General features: G+C 39.3%; 1 protein-coding gene across 2 annotated transcripts in view; it reads right to left on the bottom strand.

Annotated features, from left to right (window-relative positions):
- Positions 1-14,929, bottom strand: part of LOC308089786 (uncharacterized protein) — a 52,303-nt gene that overhangs the window by 14,558 nt on the left and 22,816 nt on the right. Inside the window, exons 4-9 of one of the 2 annotated variants that reach the window (XM_080434707.1) lie at positions 7,656-7,917; positions 6,697-7,039; positions 6,023-6,114; positions 4,021-4,127; positions 3,003-3,153; positions 224-276 (exon numbers count right to left, since the gene is read on the bottom strand). In XM_080434707.1, coding sequence (XP_080290833.1) covers positions 224-276; positions 3,003-3,153; positions 4,021-4,127; positions 6,023-6,114; positions 6,697-7,039; positions 7,656-7,917 — 1,008 coding nt within the window. The remainder of the gene's footprint in view (positions 1-223; positions 277-3,002; positions 3,154-4,020; positions 4,128-6,022; positions 6,115-6,696; positions 7,040-7,655; positions 7,918-14,929) is intronic. The other variant, XM_080434708.1, reaches the window with a different exon arrangement.

Below are 14,929 nucleotides of genomic sequence, written 5' to 3'. Positions count from 1 at the left end.
ACTTGAGCATTTCCAGTTGCTGATACTTCACACATGTTCACACATGTTTTAGTTGCTTATTTGTTTGATAATTGTTTGTGAATCGTCATGTCGGTTCATTGTCTATGTCAAATGAAATGTAAAAGTGTCCTGTAAGGCCATATGGGCTGGGCTTCCTTGGAAGCATGACACTTTAATAAAGAAAAAATCATCATCATCATCATCATCATCATCATGTACTCACCTTGTCGTATCCCCCAAGTCGCTTCACCACAGAATACATGAGGAACAGGTTGACTGAGAAGAGAGACAAGACTGTGTGAGGACAGGCAGACAGACAGGCAGGCAGGCAGACAGACAGGCAGATAGACAGACACTAATGCCTATATAGCCCAGTGGTTCCTAAGCTTTTTCAGTTCAGGACCTTAAAGGTTAATTTGTCTCCCGGGACCCATCATTATTGAGAATACATGATGGATTAATCAATTGAGCTCCATTAAAAAGAAAAAGTGAAAACATTAGATCTACAAGCTCACCACGCATCGCAATGCGAATCGTTGATGCGAACTTGTAGATCTAATATTTTCACTATTTCTGAAAATGTTTCAACGTTTCTGGAAAATGTTAGATTTGTATTTATTTATGTATTTTTATTCTGATTCGTTTCCAAAAAAAAACAACTGAAGTAGTAGCGATATCATAGCAATATCCATTTGCAATAACGCATGTAAACACAGCTTTAGCAATACACAGCTATAAAAAAATCTACTTCATTAGGTTGATAACAAACTACAGAAAGATTTTTTTATGCCTTAATTATTGATAGGACAGTAGGCTGACAGGAAATGGGGAGAAAGAGATGGGGAGGGACACGCAGCAAAGGCCGTCGGGATCTGGACTCGAACCAGTCAGAGAAATGAGAGAGAAATGACTTCATTTTGCTACGTGTGGAAATGATGATTAATTGCACAACTCCAGTTCGATTCCTGCTGCCTCTGACAGCAACAGGAAACCGTGCACACTGCCAAGAGTTGAACAGCACAGCGGTGATGAAAGAACTAGTCTGACAGGAACACACACACACACCACAGTCTATAGCGTCACTCCTTTAGCTGAATGACTAGCGTCACTGTTGCCAGATTTTGTGAGAGAAATAAGCGACCAGGTCTAGAAAAGCAAGTCCAAAAGAAGCATCTATAATAGGCCCCATGAGCACTTATAAACTATATAACCTATATACTGTATACATCGGCTGTTTGAAAATAGCCGATCTACAAGCTCACAACGCGACGCAACACGTTGTGATCTTGTAGATCTGCTATTTTTTTGTTTTAATCGTGAATATATATTTTTTTATATTTGGAAGATTTTTTAAACATTCTAACAACACAAATTTGGTATGGGGTTCCCTGGCACAAAACATTTGGAGATGGGGGTTAGGGACAAATGCATATTCATTTGGGGGTCTTTGACATGAAAGCATTTGAGAACCACTGGTTTTAATAATAAGCAGCAAGCCCACTACACTTTAGAAACGAGCCCAAAAAAACGCAACCACCAATATTTACAAGCAACTTTACAGAAAAAGCCATGTCCGCTTATAATAAGCGGACATGGCAACGCTGACTAGAATACAACACACTCACTGACTCACTCCTTAGAAAGCATATAGTCTAGGCTAGGGAATAAAGGATTGTCACACACGGGTTAGAAAGTGAAGTCTGGATTTTATTGAGACCATTTCTACGGACCTGAGGTACAACTGTATTTGGACCACTTTATCCCTAAACTTCTTTGACATTTTTTAAACTATTTTTAAAAACATTTTCAATAGTTCAAATAGCCAATTTACAAGCTCACAATGTGTCGATGTAGATCGGCTAGTTTAACTATTTGAAAATGTTTTTAAAAATAGTAAAAATGGCAAAGAACTTAGGGATAATGGGTAAGGCACCGTCGAAAATAGCGCCCCAAATCTATTCACCAGTAGGTGATCTACAAGCTCGCAACTTGCCAGACTTGAGCTTGTAGATCAGCAATTCTTTTTGACAATTTTTTTGGGGAAAAAAATAGTATTTTTATATTGTGGGACTGCTACTTTTAGTTAAGTAAAAAAACAACAACGGAGTACTTTTTGCACCACCGTTAAAAAGCAATGTCTGTCTGTCGCAGGTAACATTAAACTTGGTGCAATATGACAACTCTTAAAAAGATATACAGGCTATATTTAGAAACAAGGTCAGAAAAAAGTGCAAGGTGACTCACAATGTAAGATGACCAAGATTCACCAACAATAAATGACAACTCTACTCTCTCTGTCACCTCAGTGTGATTGTCCTCTGGATTATAGGGTGCAACAGTTACTCAACATAATTGATTTATCGATGAGTCGATTATAAATGGCTGATTTTAATAAAATAATAGATTTTCAATCTGCGGCACCGTCATACTAGCCTGGTAAACCCTCCCTCCGGAAATCTCATTTCCATTTGATTCCAGGAGTGAGTCTGGCATGAAGGCTTGTGTGGGCGTTTCTAGTGCATTACCAAATAACCGAGCCAATCAGCGTCCTCGCTCATTGTTTTGTGATTGACAGCGGGGGTAGGCCAATCAGGTGGAACCCGAGTGGTTCACACGTCATTAATCAATACACCTTTCATACAAGCTGCTCATTAACATCAAAGACAAACCAATTACTCCTGGTGATAATCACTGCAGCCTAAAGTGGCTTAATTGGACATCAAAGGGCCACTTGGACATCAAAGCTACATTACTCCCGCCCAGCTCCAGCCCACAGCCAAATTGCCCATATAGGTCTGCAGGCCAGACTCACTCCTGAAATAAAATACAAATGAGATTTCTGGAGGGAGGGTTTACCAGGCTACCGTCATACCACAGAGTGTAAATTAAGTAATACAAACGTTGCAGAGACTAAATCAGAATTCCCCCTCACTAAGCCACACCGTAATAACTACAACAAAAATGTGGACGCATGTGAATGACATCATCAGCGGGAGACTCACTCCTTTTGAAGCCCAGGTTGGGGACCTTGTGGATCGGCGAGCTGTGGCGGTCCATGTAGGTGTACAGCTGCTCCAGGAACAGCTGTTCTTCTGGGTGGGGCAGCCAGTCGTCTTCTTCACAGTTCATCTCCACACTGCCTAGAACGTTCTCCTACAGGCATACCACATTGGTATGATTACTTTCCATTTAACAGAACATTGATCTATACATAGATTACATACAGTTAAGTCTACTAATTTGTTAGTGGCATGAAAAGGTGTAGGCTGAAGCCTACCCGATTTGCCTACCCGATTTGAAAAGTAACAAAAGTTTCAAGAATAAACTAAATAACAGTTTCAAACAATGGTTTAACGAAACTGAAAACATAGGATAAATTAACAAATCTAAGCAAGAGACTGTCCAAGAACAGAGAGCAAAAGGAAATTGAATAATTTTCACCTTATTTTCTACTCTACCAGGACCTGTAGTACTGCTGGTTTTCTACCCTACCAGGACCTGTAGTACTGCTGGTTTTCTACCCTACCAGGACCTGTAGTACTGCTGGTTTTCTACCCTACCAGGACCTGTAGTACTGCTGGTTTTCTACCCTACCAGGACCTGTAGTACTGCTTGTTTTCTATCCAACCAGGACCTCTGTACTACACAAACGTAAGTGTTTTGTATCCAGTCCTATGTTGTTATGTTGTCCAGATGCTATGTGTATCATTCGTAGATGAGATAATATAGCCTGGAAGTAATTTAAAATGTACATTTTCTTCAGCATAGAGCGACGTTTAAGAAGTGCCAACATACAACTGGACAAAAGACAGTAGTTTAGGACTACACTGTGAGCAGTTTTGATATTGTTTTGCCTTTGTTACTCTTGACTGCCTATCTTTACTTCAATTCATGATTCATCAAAATTCTCCTTGTATTCAAGGCATCACTGGGTGAGTAAATGATAGAAGAAAATTATTTTTGGGGGGTGAAGTACTCCTTTAGCTTCATTCTCTCTATCCAGGACTCCGATTGGCTTACCTTCATTCTCTCTATCCAGGACTCTGATTGGCTGGATGTGGGAGAACCTTGGCTGTACCGCCCTCTCCTCTTGCGCGGACGGCCCCTCAAGCTGAGAGACGGACATCCTGGAAAAATTATTTATGAAACGATGACAAAAATGTTTAGTCGTTGGAATATATATTACATTCATATTTATTAAAAGACTGAAACATTGCAGGCAATGCTGTGAAGTCTCTCCTTGACTGAAAGCTATGAAAGCAACCTCTACTCCTCCAAGAAAATAAATTATGTTGCACATGACAAACAAGCTCAAGTTCCCTTTTCATCTGATTCACAGCTCAGTGCCGGCATTGATATATATTGGTTATGAAGGAAGAACATTATTTATTTAAAAATATTATTCATAGTTAGGGCAGAGTACAGAAACAGGGCACAGAGAGAAGAAATCATTCATCATGTTCTTTTTTTCTTCATAAATTTATGAATTTTATACTGCCATCCCCAATAGGAATACATCGAACGTGGTTCAATCTATCTGTGTGTTTTATAAATATTTAACCAACGAAAAGTACTAATACGAGCTTGTGACAAAATAATAACTACATTAGATCCATTTGGAATACAGATGTTATTTTTTGCATTTTCCAACGGCTTTGGACATACAAGGTTTCCACCCCACAGTGACAACATGAAAGACTCTTTGGAGAGCAATAACAGGCTCAGACTGTATTGCATGTTTAACCAGACAGAATGAGCAGAATGTGTTCAGTCACATAGCGAGCTGCTGTTACTTCAGAACTCCAGCTATGTTTGGCATGTATTGGGCATTTATTTACAAAAATATAGATTTTTTTTTTCATACATTATTAAAAGAATTCAGAAATAGCAAAAGAAAAAAACAAAACAAAAATGCAGCTGTACAAGCTCATAATGTGTCGCGATGCAACACGTTGTGAGCTTGTAGGTTGGCTATTTGCAGACGATTTTTAAAGTATAAAATTATTAATGTATATGGCCTGTTTTGTCAGTCATTATTTGTCATAATACGCTCTGTGCAAAAAGCTTAAAAAGACCTACAGAAATTGTATTTTTATTTATGTTCTAAAGGTCAATGCCAAAAACAATTAAATGATTAAATGGCAATTATCTGCATGAAATGTTAATATGATCTTAACAGCTATAATCATGGGTCCAAGTATGGAGTTTTTTTTTTTTAAATGCAAAAGTAAAAATGTAGTGAATGTTATCTCTGTACACATTCCACCCTGACAGCCTGTGTGTCCTCCCAGACTCAGGGAGACTCTCCAAGGACACATTATATGAAACCATGTGACCCACACCAAGGCAGTGGGTTTTCAACCTGTGGGACAGGGCCCCACTGGTGAACCCATTCAATCCGGGAACACAATCTGTTGTCACTTTAGGTTTCTTTGGGCTATTCAAAAACAGCAGATCTACAAGCGTGCCGCGCTATGAGCTTGTAGATCTGCTATTTTTGAAAAATCTAGATTTTTTGTTGCAAATCTTTGAATATATATATTTCACATTTCGTAACATTCGTAACTCAAATTTTTGCTTCTGGTGCCGCACTATAAGCTTGTAGATCTGGCATTTTTTAGGGAAAAAAAGGCGTGAATTTGTGCAAATCTTATATATATGTATACATTTTTAACTCAAATCTTTGCTTCTGGGGGTCCCTGGAACAAATATTCTGGAGATGGGGGGGGGGGGGGGGGTCCGTGGACAAATACATATAATTTTGGGTGGTCCTTGACATGAAAGAAGTTTGAGAACCATTGATATTATAGCAACATATGTTTTCTTTTCTTTTTTAACCGTTAGGATTCAGAAGACATTTGTAGAATCCCCAGAAGCAAAGATTTTTTTTAAATCCTTTAAAAAACTTAAAAATTTATATTCAAAGATTGTAGATCTGCTATTTTTGAATAGCCAAAGACATCTAAAATGACCATTTTAGAAGCTCTTGCTAACGGAGCAGAACACATGTGACAGTACTCACGTATCTGAGCCCAGAGGCTGGTGTTGTTGTCCAGACCGGGGTCACTGAAGGTATCCCTGCAGTACAGAATCCTGGTGCTGGGTAGCGCCACCCTGTGGACATAAGACAACATTGTATAAGGCATATTATTTAAAATCGTAGCGATCATAGCTTTATTTTGCCAATAATTATGGAGGCCTACTTGCAGCGTCCTCACGGCCCACACAGGCTGAGAATGGGTGACATAGAGCAGTGGTTTTCAACCTGTGGGTCGGGACCAGTGGTGTGTTCTACCGTGTCCCGCTGTATACGCCACATACAGTGTCGATTTTTTTGGGGGAAAGCGTATACAGTCTACTAACCATTTCATCCATTGAAAACGTGCTAGCGTATACCCACGATCATGCGCATCTCGTGCAGGGAATGATTATCGTATACCTCCGGAAAAAAAACCTAGACCACAACACTGGTCGGGACCCTCGTCCCGACCCACAGGAATATTTATCTGTGGAACAGAGTCAAACTAAATGTAATGCCTCAACTCCTACAATTCCAAGTGCTTGTCAGGGTGGGGGGTCCCCAGTTCAAATATGATTATTTTGGGGCGTCCCCAGTTCAAATACGATTATTTTGGGGGGTCGCGGCCTGAAAATGTTGAGAACCACTGACATAGACTAGTAGGAAGAGGTACTAACCGGATGGCCCCAAGGGCCAGCAGATGGGGGTCCTGGATCCCGGGGTCCCCGGCTCCATCCTGGATCCTCCTCTGTAGGGAGCGGAAGCGACAGTACTGAGGATAACTCAACACCTTCACCACCGGATGCTCCTCTGCTGGGCTGTCTTCTGCACAGAGAGAGACCGGATGCTCCTTCTCTAGGCTGTCTGCTACAAGGAGAGAGACTGGATGCTCTGCTGGTACACAGAGAGAGACTGGACGCTCCTCCGCCGGGCTGTCTGCTACACAAACAGAGACTGGACGCTCGGCTAGGCTGTCTGCTACAAGGAGAGAGACTGGATGCTCCTCCGCTGGGCTGTCTGCTACATAAGAGATAGAGACAGAGAAGAGGAACAACGGTGACAATGATGCATTTCGACCATATTATGCTTTCAACTACGCGACCCTATCGGTTGGGAGGTGCACTGCACTCTGATACATTATAACTATGAGGAAAATGGCCACCGATCGTACTAAAATGCTTTTTATTGAACAATACGGAATATACGGGTACTTCCGAGTGCCCGTACATAATTGTAACATCCGTGGCCATGAGGTAATCACTTTATATTTGAAGTCTGAACGTTTATTTAGATGTATGGCCAAAAAGGGAGAAAGTGCAAACACCAGGTTGAAGTTTCGTCATGACTGTAATATATTATATGACGGTCATGTTTCAGGGCTAGTAATCAGACAGCTATTGATGTCAGCTGCGCTATAGCTTACAGTAGGTTTAAATTGCAATCGCCAATGCTGTGCCTATAATATGTTGTTGCGTGAATATTAATGTGAATAGGTGTGCCAGCAATACCTTCATGAACATAATGGTCATCCATATGTTCATGAAGGTATATCCATACAGTCGATAAAATAAAAAAATCATGACCCCAATGGCACCTTCCTGACCCATAGTCTGAGAACCGCTGCTCTAGAACTTACTCTCTGTCTGGTCTTTGAGGGGTTCAGAGGTGTCGTCCTGTACACTGGAGATGGCGGAGGGGTTGGAGGGGCTGTTTTGGGTGGGGGTGGAGGTGGTGTTCTCAGGGCTGCTGGGGGAGCAGATGGTGCTGTTGGGTGGAGGTTTGTGGAGTCCGTTGGTCCCACTGGGTTCCTTCCTCCACTTCACTGGCTCCGGACACGCCCACTTCACCAGGTCATCCACCCGGACCACCACCTTCTTAGAGACCGCCAGCACCTCATCCTGGACGGACACACACACACACACACATATGAGAAATACATTTATATTTTGATACTAAGGACCATCCTTTTCTGACCGACCTGAAGAAACATATCGTTGCTGTCAAGTGGAAACCTTACAATTCTAAAAACCTTCTAAAATAGTGAAAATTGCAGATCTACAAGCTTACAACGCATCACAATTCAAAGCGTTGTAAGTCTGTAAATGTTCACTAGTTTTGGGTGGCGACACTCTTGTATGATGAACTAGGGCAGTAATTCACGAAGAAACATAGAAAGTAGAAATATGGATAAAGGTTTTTGCCCGACAGCAACGATGTATACACTTTAATTTCATTTAGATTAGCCCCAGAAAAACAGACAGACAGACAGACACACACCATGAAAAGGACTTAAAAAGCTGATTCAACCACATGGTCAACAACAAACTGTCCCAGTGCCTTGGTGACATCATCAAATATTCTATTAAAGCTGCAATCTGTAAGTTTCATGTTGTAATTAAGCTTTTTATTCTTTAAACAGAGCCGTGTGCTTTGGAAATGTTTAAAAGTTCTCTACATACGGTGTTATCCTACAATGGGAAGGGAACTTACACTAATTTATTACATACAATTAAATATCGCTGTTGCTAAGCCTACATAAAATTAAATACTGCTGTTGCTAAGCAACTACAGAAATGATATGTGAACAGTAATCTCTCCACCTCTAGAGCTCAGATGAGCTGTAGGACGCAGGGGGAAAATATGCATCTATATTTTATTTCTCTGTTAATAATAATTGTGACATGACTAATATTTGTGGTGATTAGGGCTGCAGCAGTTAATGGAACTAACATTTAATCGATTGTAAAAAAATACAAATAATTTACTAAAGTAATCAATTAGTAATTGATCTCATTTTGGGCATGTCATAGGCGGAAAAATAATCTCTCTTGGAGAAATAATTGCGCCGTAAGCTGCCTGGAACACAATCGTCTGTTATAGTCTGTGTCTGGAAGCTAAACCAGATGAAACAGGGATTTCATTCAAATTAGTTGGCAGTACAACCTCCTGTAGTGACGGGTCGTTCATGATCGATTCGTTCAAAAGTACACAGGACGGGAGGGCGGGCTGTTCCCGCGACAGACAGACAGCTGTGCAGTTGAGTTGTTTTTCACTGGACAATAGCGCTACTTGAACGGTGAACGGATCATTTGAACGGATCATCGCCGTGAACATGAACAAAACCGTTCGTTCACTGAAATGAACGTTTTTTTTCCACCTCTACCCTCCTGGCACTGATTTAAAAACAACAACTGACTGATTTAACTCTCTCGTCTAATAATAGAAGATTAACTAACTCTTAAGAAACAAACCTCATCATAACATTAGGCTAATCTAAATACAATTTCAAAATATAATACAACTAGTTCATGTTTTGTACTTTTGAAAATATTCTACCTGACCACTCAACCTGAGATCACACACACACACACACACACACACACACACACACACAATGTGATATGATACTAAGTAGTCAACATATTACGTTGACTATTTAGTATCATATGATATCACACACACCACATTGTGTGCTCTTATTTTTAGACTGATAAAACTGCCTGCCTAACTAACCTACTACTAGATGTTCTGGTTAGTTTGCATTGTGTAAAGTTGAGTGAGGCAAATTAATTGATTTGCTTGCGTTATTTTCTCTCATTATAAATTCAGCGCATTTAAAGTGAACTATGTGTCAACATACCACAACTAGCTACGTGTTGAAGCTTCAGCTCAGCTCTCTTTTATTTGAATAGCACATGAAGTCAGTGGTGCTCCAACTTTTTTTCATGTCAAGAACCACCCAAAATGATACAGTATGTATTTGGCCACAGACCACCCCACCTCAAAATATTTTGTTCCAGGGACCCCCCAGAAGCACATGTTGGAGTTAAAATTTTTCGCTTTTAAATATATATATATATATATATATATATTCAAAGATGTGCACTTTTTGCAGATTTGCATTTTTCACGATTTAAAAAATGTTTTGCAGATATACAAGCACATAGCGCGGCGCCGCGCGCTATGTGCTTGTATATCTGCTATTTTTGAATAGCCAAAGTATAAAATAATGGTTACAGCTAAAATCTAAAATGCCACAGATGCGTTCCCGGTCTTAACGGGTTAAGTGAAAGGAAGGCCATCAGCCAATTATTTTAAAGACGTGAATGGGGGGAGACCCCGGTTGGCCTGCTTTGGCCACCATGCCACTTATTTAACCCCGTCCCTCCCTCCACTCCTCCTCCTCCTCCTCCTCCTCCCGTCTCTCCTCCTATTCCAGTTTGTCAGCTCTGACACTGATCCTTGTGTTAGCTCACTCCTTCAGGCTGTCACAGAACCAACCAACCCCCGCCCAATGGTGGTGGGAGTACTTTTACTCAAGTACTGTACTTTGCACTTTTACTTCACTTGAGTACATTTTTTTTTCAACTCAATGGAGTTTTATTGGCATGAGAGAAAACACAAATGTTTACATTGCCAAAGCAAGTGTCAAAACATAAAAACTATTTAAAGAGATAGTTCACCCCCAAAATGACTTTTTTTCCTATCGATTAGTCACCCCCGTGGAGACTTGAATTCATGGATTTTTTGCTTTTGTCGCATTCCTAAGCCAATAATTTGATGGCCTAAGCTAATAATCAAATTATTGTTTTAGGAATAGGACAAAAACAAAAAAATATCCATGAATTCCAGTCTCCATGGGGTGACTAATCAACAGGAAAGTGTAATGTTTTGGGTGAACTATCCCTTTAAGAAAAAAATAGGGAAAGTATGTACAGTTGGAGTTGGTACAGCATTGTGTTAGACAGAGCTGTGCAATTCCATTACTCCACTGCATCTCAGAGGCAAAAATTATTGTAATATTTACTCCACTGCAATTATTCAACAGCTTTAGTTAGAGCTTTAGTTTAGTTAAAGATAATTTGCAGATTTAGATTATGAATACAAAACATACATGAACCACTTGAGCCCCATTTTATACTTCGGCTGTTCAAAAAATAGCAGACCTACAAGCTCACACCGCGACGTGGTGTGAGCTTGTAGATCGGCTACTTTCGGGGGGGGGAAAGTTTGACAATTTTTAAAAGGTTTGAGTACTTTTACTTTGGGTACTGTTTGATATTTTGAATAGTTTTGTACTTTTACTCGTGTAGCATTTTCGATAAAGGCCTTTTACTTGTAACAAGAGTATTTTTTATATTAGTATATTATTTTAAAACAACTAAAGACCTTTCTGTTTGCTGCTGCCTTTGATCGAGTTACTTTTCTTTTTTCTTCTGCACTGAAATTGTTTCTGTTATTTTTTTTATTTCTTTTGTTTTATGCATCCTAATGTCATTGTAGAATTGTGTTTCCTTTGCTTGATGTTCTTCTGTGTAAAGCACATTGAATTGCCTTGCACTGCTATACTTTTACTTTTACTACTTCTTCTAAAAAAGAAAGTGCCTCTTGGACCACTGGACCCCACCCCCGTCCCAAAACACCCGACCCCACCCATGGCACCTCCGCTATGTCTGCATGTTGTTGCTGCTAGGTGTGAATTGGGTGTTTCAGTTCACACTGTTTTTAAATGACAGTACCTGGTCACACCTATAAGCCCCCTCCTGGCTGGAGGTACTGCAGGTTTAAATGGCAGTACTGTACCTGGTCACACCTATGGCCCCCTCCCGGCTGCAGTTTGGTAATACACAAAACTCACACAAACAAACTAGTCTGGTTCTGTCGCCTCCCCCCTCCCTCTCTGTGTGTGAAGTGAAGTGAACTGCACTATCTGAGACTGCACCGAGTTGATCTCGGTACACAGAACGATAATAGGATAGGTGGGCACTAGGGACATCTGGGCACCTCCATGTAAAATTGGCTATTTTGTCCAAAATGTTTTTGTTTTTTTTTAAATGAAAATTTTAAAGTAGGCTATACAGAAATCTCCTATCGCCATATTTTAAACATTTGTATTTTTTTTCCTTACTTGATCATATTACGGCGTCGCACAAAAACATCAAAAGTTTCGACAAGCTCAAAACGTGTTGCTTCGCGCCGCGTTTCGAGCTTGTGGATCTGCTACTTTTGATCTTTTTGAAATTTTATCCTGAAAAGTAACTGTTTTGGACATAAAGAGTTCCACCCGACAGAGAGCACCTTTAAATACCTTTGGGAAAACTGCAGCTGTTTGGTATACTATATTGGTATACATGATTTGGAGGGAAAAAATGCTGCTATATCCGTCCCAAAGGTTTAATACTTTACCAATTGACTGCAATATCTTGAAATATTGCTGCCATTTGTTTCAAAAGCCCTATACCAAGTTATCCTGCTTACATAACTATTTCTAACAGGAAATGTAAAATGTTCAAAGTTGCACGTGACCCAGCTGTTTACACATGTCTTTAAACCATCTAGACCTGAGGCCGATTCTAAGAACGCTTTCCAACTCCTTTTTTTCTGGAAAAACATCAAACTTTTATTTCAAAAATAAATAAATAATAATGTTGCTTTAAACTGTATATAGCAACAACTACACACAGAAGTAGTCCCGTCTTGAAAGGTGTTCCAGGTCTAAATGTTCCCTTTTAATTTCACACACTTTTTACATAGTATTACTTTTCTTAAATTTTGATTATTTCAATTTGCTTTGGCAATGTAATAGCTGTTTTCTCATGCCAATAGATCCCCTTTGATGCAGACGTGTCAGCAGAAGAGCATCTACTAAATGCCTATACAGTTTAATTGAGCAGAATTTTACTTCTTTCATAGGCAGATGGTTCGTATTCCAAGAATTGTGCAGATAAACTCCTTATCCAGAGTGCAAGGGCAGAGCTAAGTTTCATGGTCATTTTGTCAAAGTAAGCAAATTGTCATGAGATCACAGCACTCATTAGATCGACGCATTGTGAGCTTGTAGATCTGCTATTTTCAAATGGCCGAAATGTATATAGGGCTGAAGTGGGTAATGTATGTTTTGTAATAATAATCAAAATCTACAAAGTAACTAGTAAATAAAGTTGTCAAATAATAGTAATGGAGTAAAAGTATAATATTTGCCTCTGAGATGTAGTGGAGTAGAAGTAAAAGTACTGAAAATTGGAAATACTCAAGTAGAGCAAAAAAAATACCTCCAAATTGTACTTAAGTACAGTACTTTAGTAAATGTACTTAGTTACTTTACACCTCTGGAGTCGACATCACGATACATAGTACAGCAGAGTTATTAATGAGTGTGCCGTCCTGGCTGAGGATAGACCACATGCAGTAATCAGATACATCACACCAGTGCTTCCCAAAAAACACTTGTAGATCTGCTATTTAATAGTAATAGTATAATAAGTAATAATAATTATTTAATAGGGACGCTAGGGTGTGGATGTCACCGTGTAGTCTATAAGTTAATTGATTGATTTATTGATTGAATACTTTAACAGTTTGAAAAAGGTACAAAAGGTACAGTTATACAATAATGCTAAAAGGATAACACAAAAAGCCTTAAGGGCTTGTTTCCATTGTGGTCCTGTGTATTCAATTCACCACCAGAATCCATAACGCTCCGTTAACGTACGTCTCACATTTCTCCAGGAAAAAAAAATACAAAAGCACACCAAGTCCTCCTGCATAAACCTGTATGTAAGGAAGGTCCACAGGGATGTATTATATCTGTGGAAAGTCTGGTTTGAAGCCAGGTCACAAGATTTATACATTTCCGTGGAGTGGATGAGCGTCTCACCTATGAGGAAACCGTGTTAACTGAAAACATTCGGGCCGGAACAAACGGTTGGGACACATGCCACGACTATTATAGTTTCCATTATCATTATTATTTTATTTTAGCACTTGCCCTAGCCTTGACGACCTCGCAGGCTTATGCAAAGGTTAAAATGTAATTTAGATAACATGTTATGTATGTAGACAGACAGACAGATGACCTGGCATCGGATAGTGTGTATAGTTTCGATGTACATATTTTATTTTATATTATACTGTTTAGACTGATGATAGGTGCTTGGTTTACCTGTGATCCTAGATTACCATCTCTATGCATGTGATGTAATTACCTTGTATTGTAAATTGTATTTTTACATTAAACCCTATATAGATGCAAGTGGCTGACCTAGATATGACGACCATGCAGATATACCGTTGTCTATAAGCTTGTTTTTCTTGTCCACAATCCTTTAAAAATTTGTATTTAGATGGCATGTTACTATTTAGACAGATGCTAGGTTCATTGTTTACCTGGTATCCTATTGTTTCAATGCACAGATTATATTTTTTGATAGTATATTGTTTAGAGTAGACTGATGCTAGGTTCTTGGTTTACCTGTGATCCTAGTTTACTGAGGCACTACACTGTCTCTCATGCATTTGATGTGTGGGTTTACCTTGCTCATTGTAAGTCGCCCTGGATAAGAGCGTCTGCTAAATGCAGTGGTGGGAAAAGTACTCACTTAAGTAAAAGTATCAATACTGCAATGTAGAAATATTCTGTTACAAGCGAAAGTCCAGAATTCAACATTTACTTGAGTAAAAGTACAAAGTACAAAAGTATTGTCATGAAAAAGTACCAAAAGTAGAAAGTACTCATTATGCAGAATGCCCCATTTCACAATAAAGTTTTCAAATGCATAAAATGTATAAATACCTTTTGAAAATAGCAGATCTACAAGCTCACAATGCGTCGCGGAGCTTGTAGATCTGCTATTTTCAAATGGCTGAAATGTATAGGGCTGAAGTAGTTAATGTATGTTTTGTAACAATAATCAAAAACTACAAAGTAACTAGTAACTAAAGTTTTCAAATAATTGTAGTGGAGTAGAAGTACAATATTTGCCTCTGAGATGTAATGGAGTAGAAGTAAAAGTACAGAAAATTAGAAATAATCCAGTAAAGTAAAAGTACCTCAAAATTGTACGTTAGTACAGTACTTGAGTAAATGTAATGTTACTTTACACCACTGGCTAAATGCCTAAATTGTAAATT

Source organism: Gymnoscopelus braueri (genome assembly GCF_963280865.1).
Source record: "Gymnoscopelus braueri genome assembly, chromosome: 8".
Classification (NCBI taxonomy): domain Eukaryota; kingdom Metazoa; phylum Chordata; class Actinopteri; order Myctophiformes; family Myctophidae; genus Gymnoscopelus; species Gymnoscopelus braueri.
This window is presented reverse-complemented; position numbering and strand designations above follow the sequence as displayed.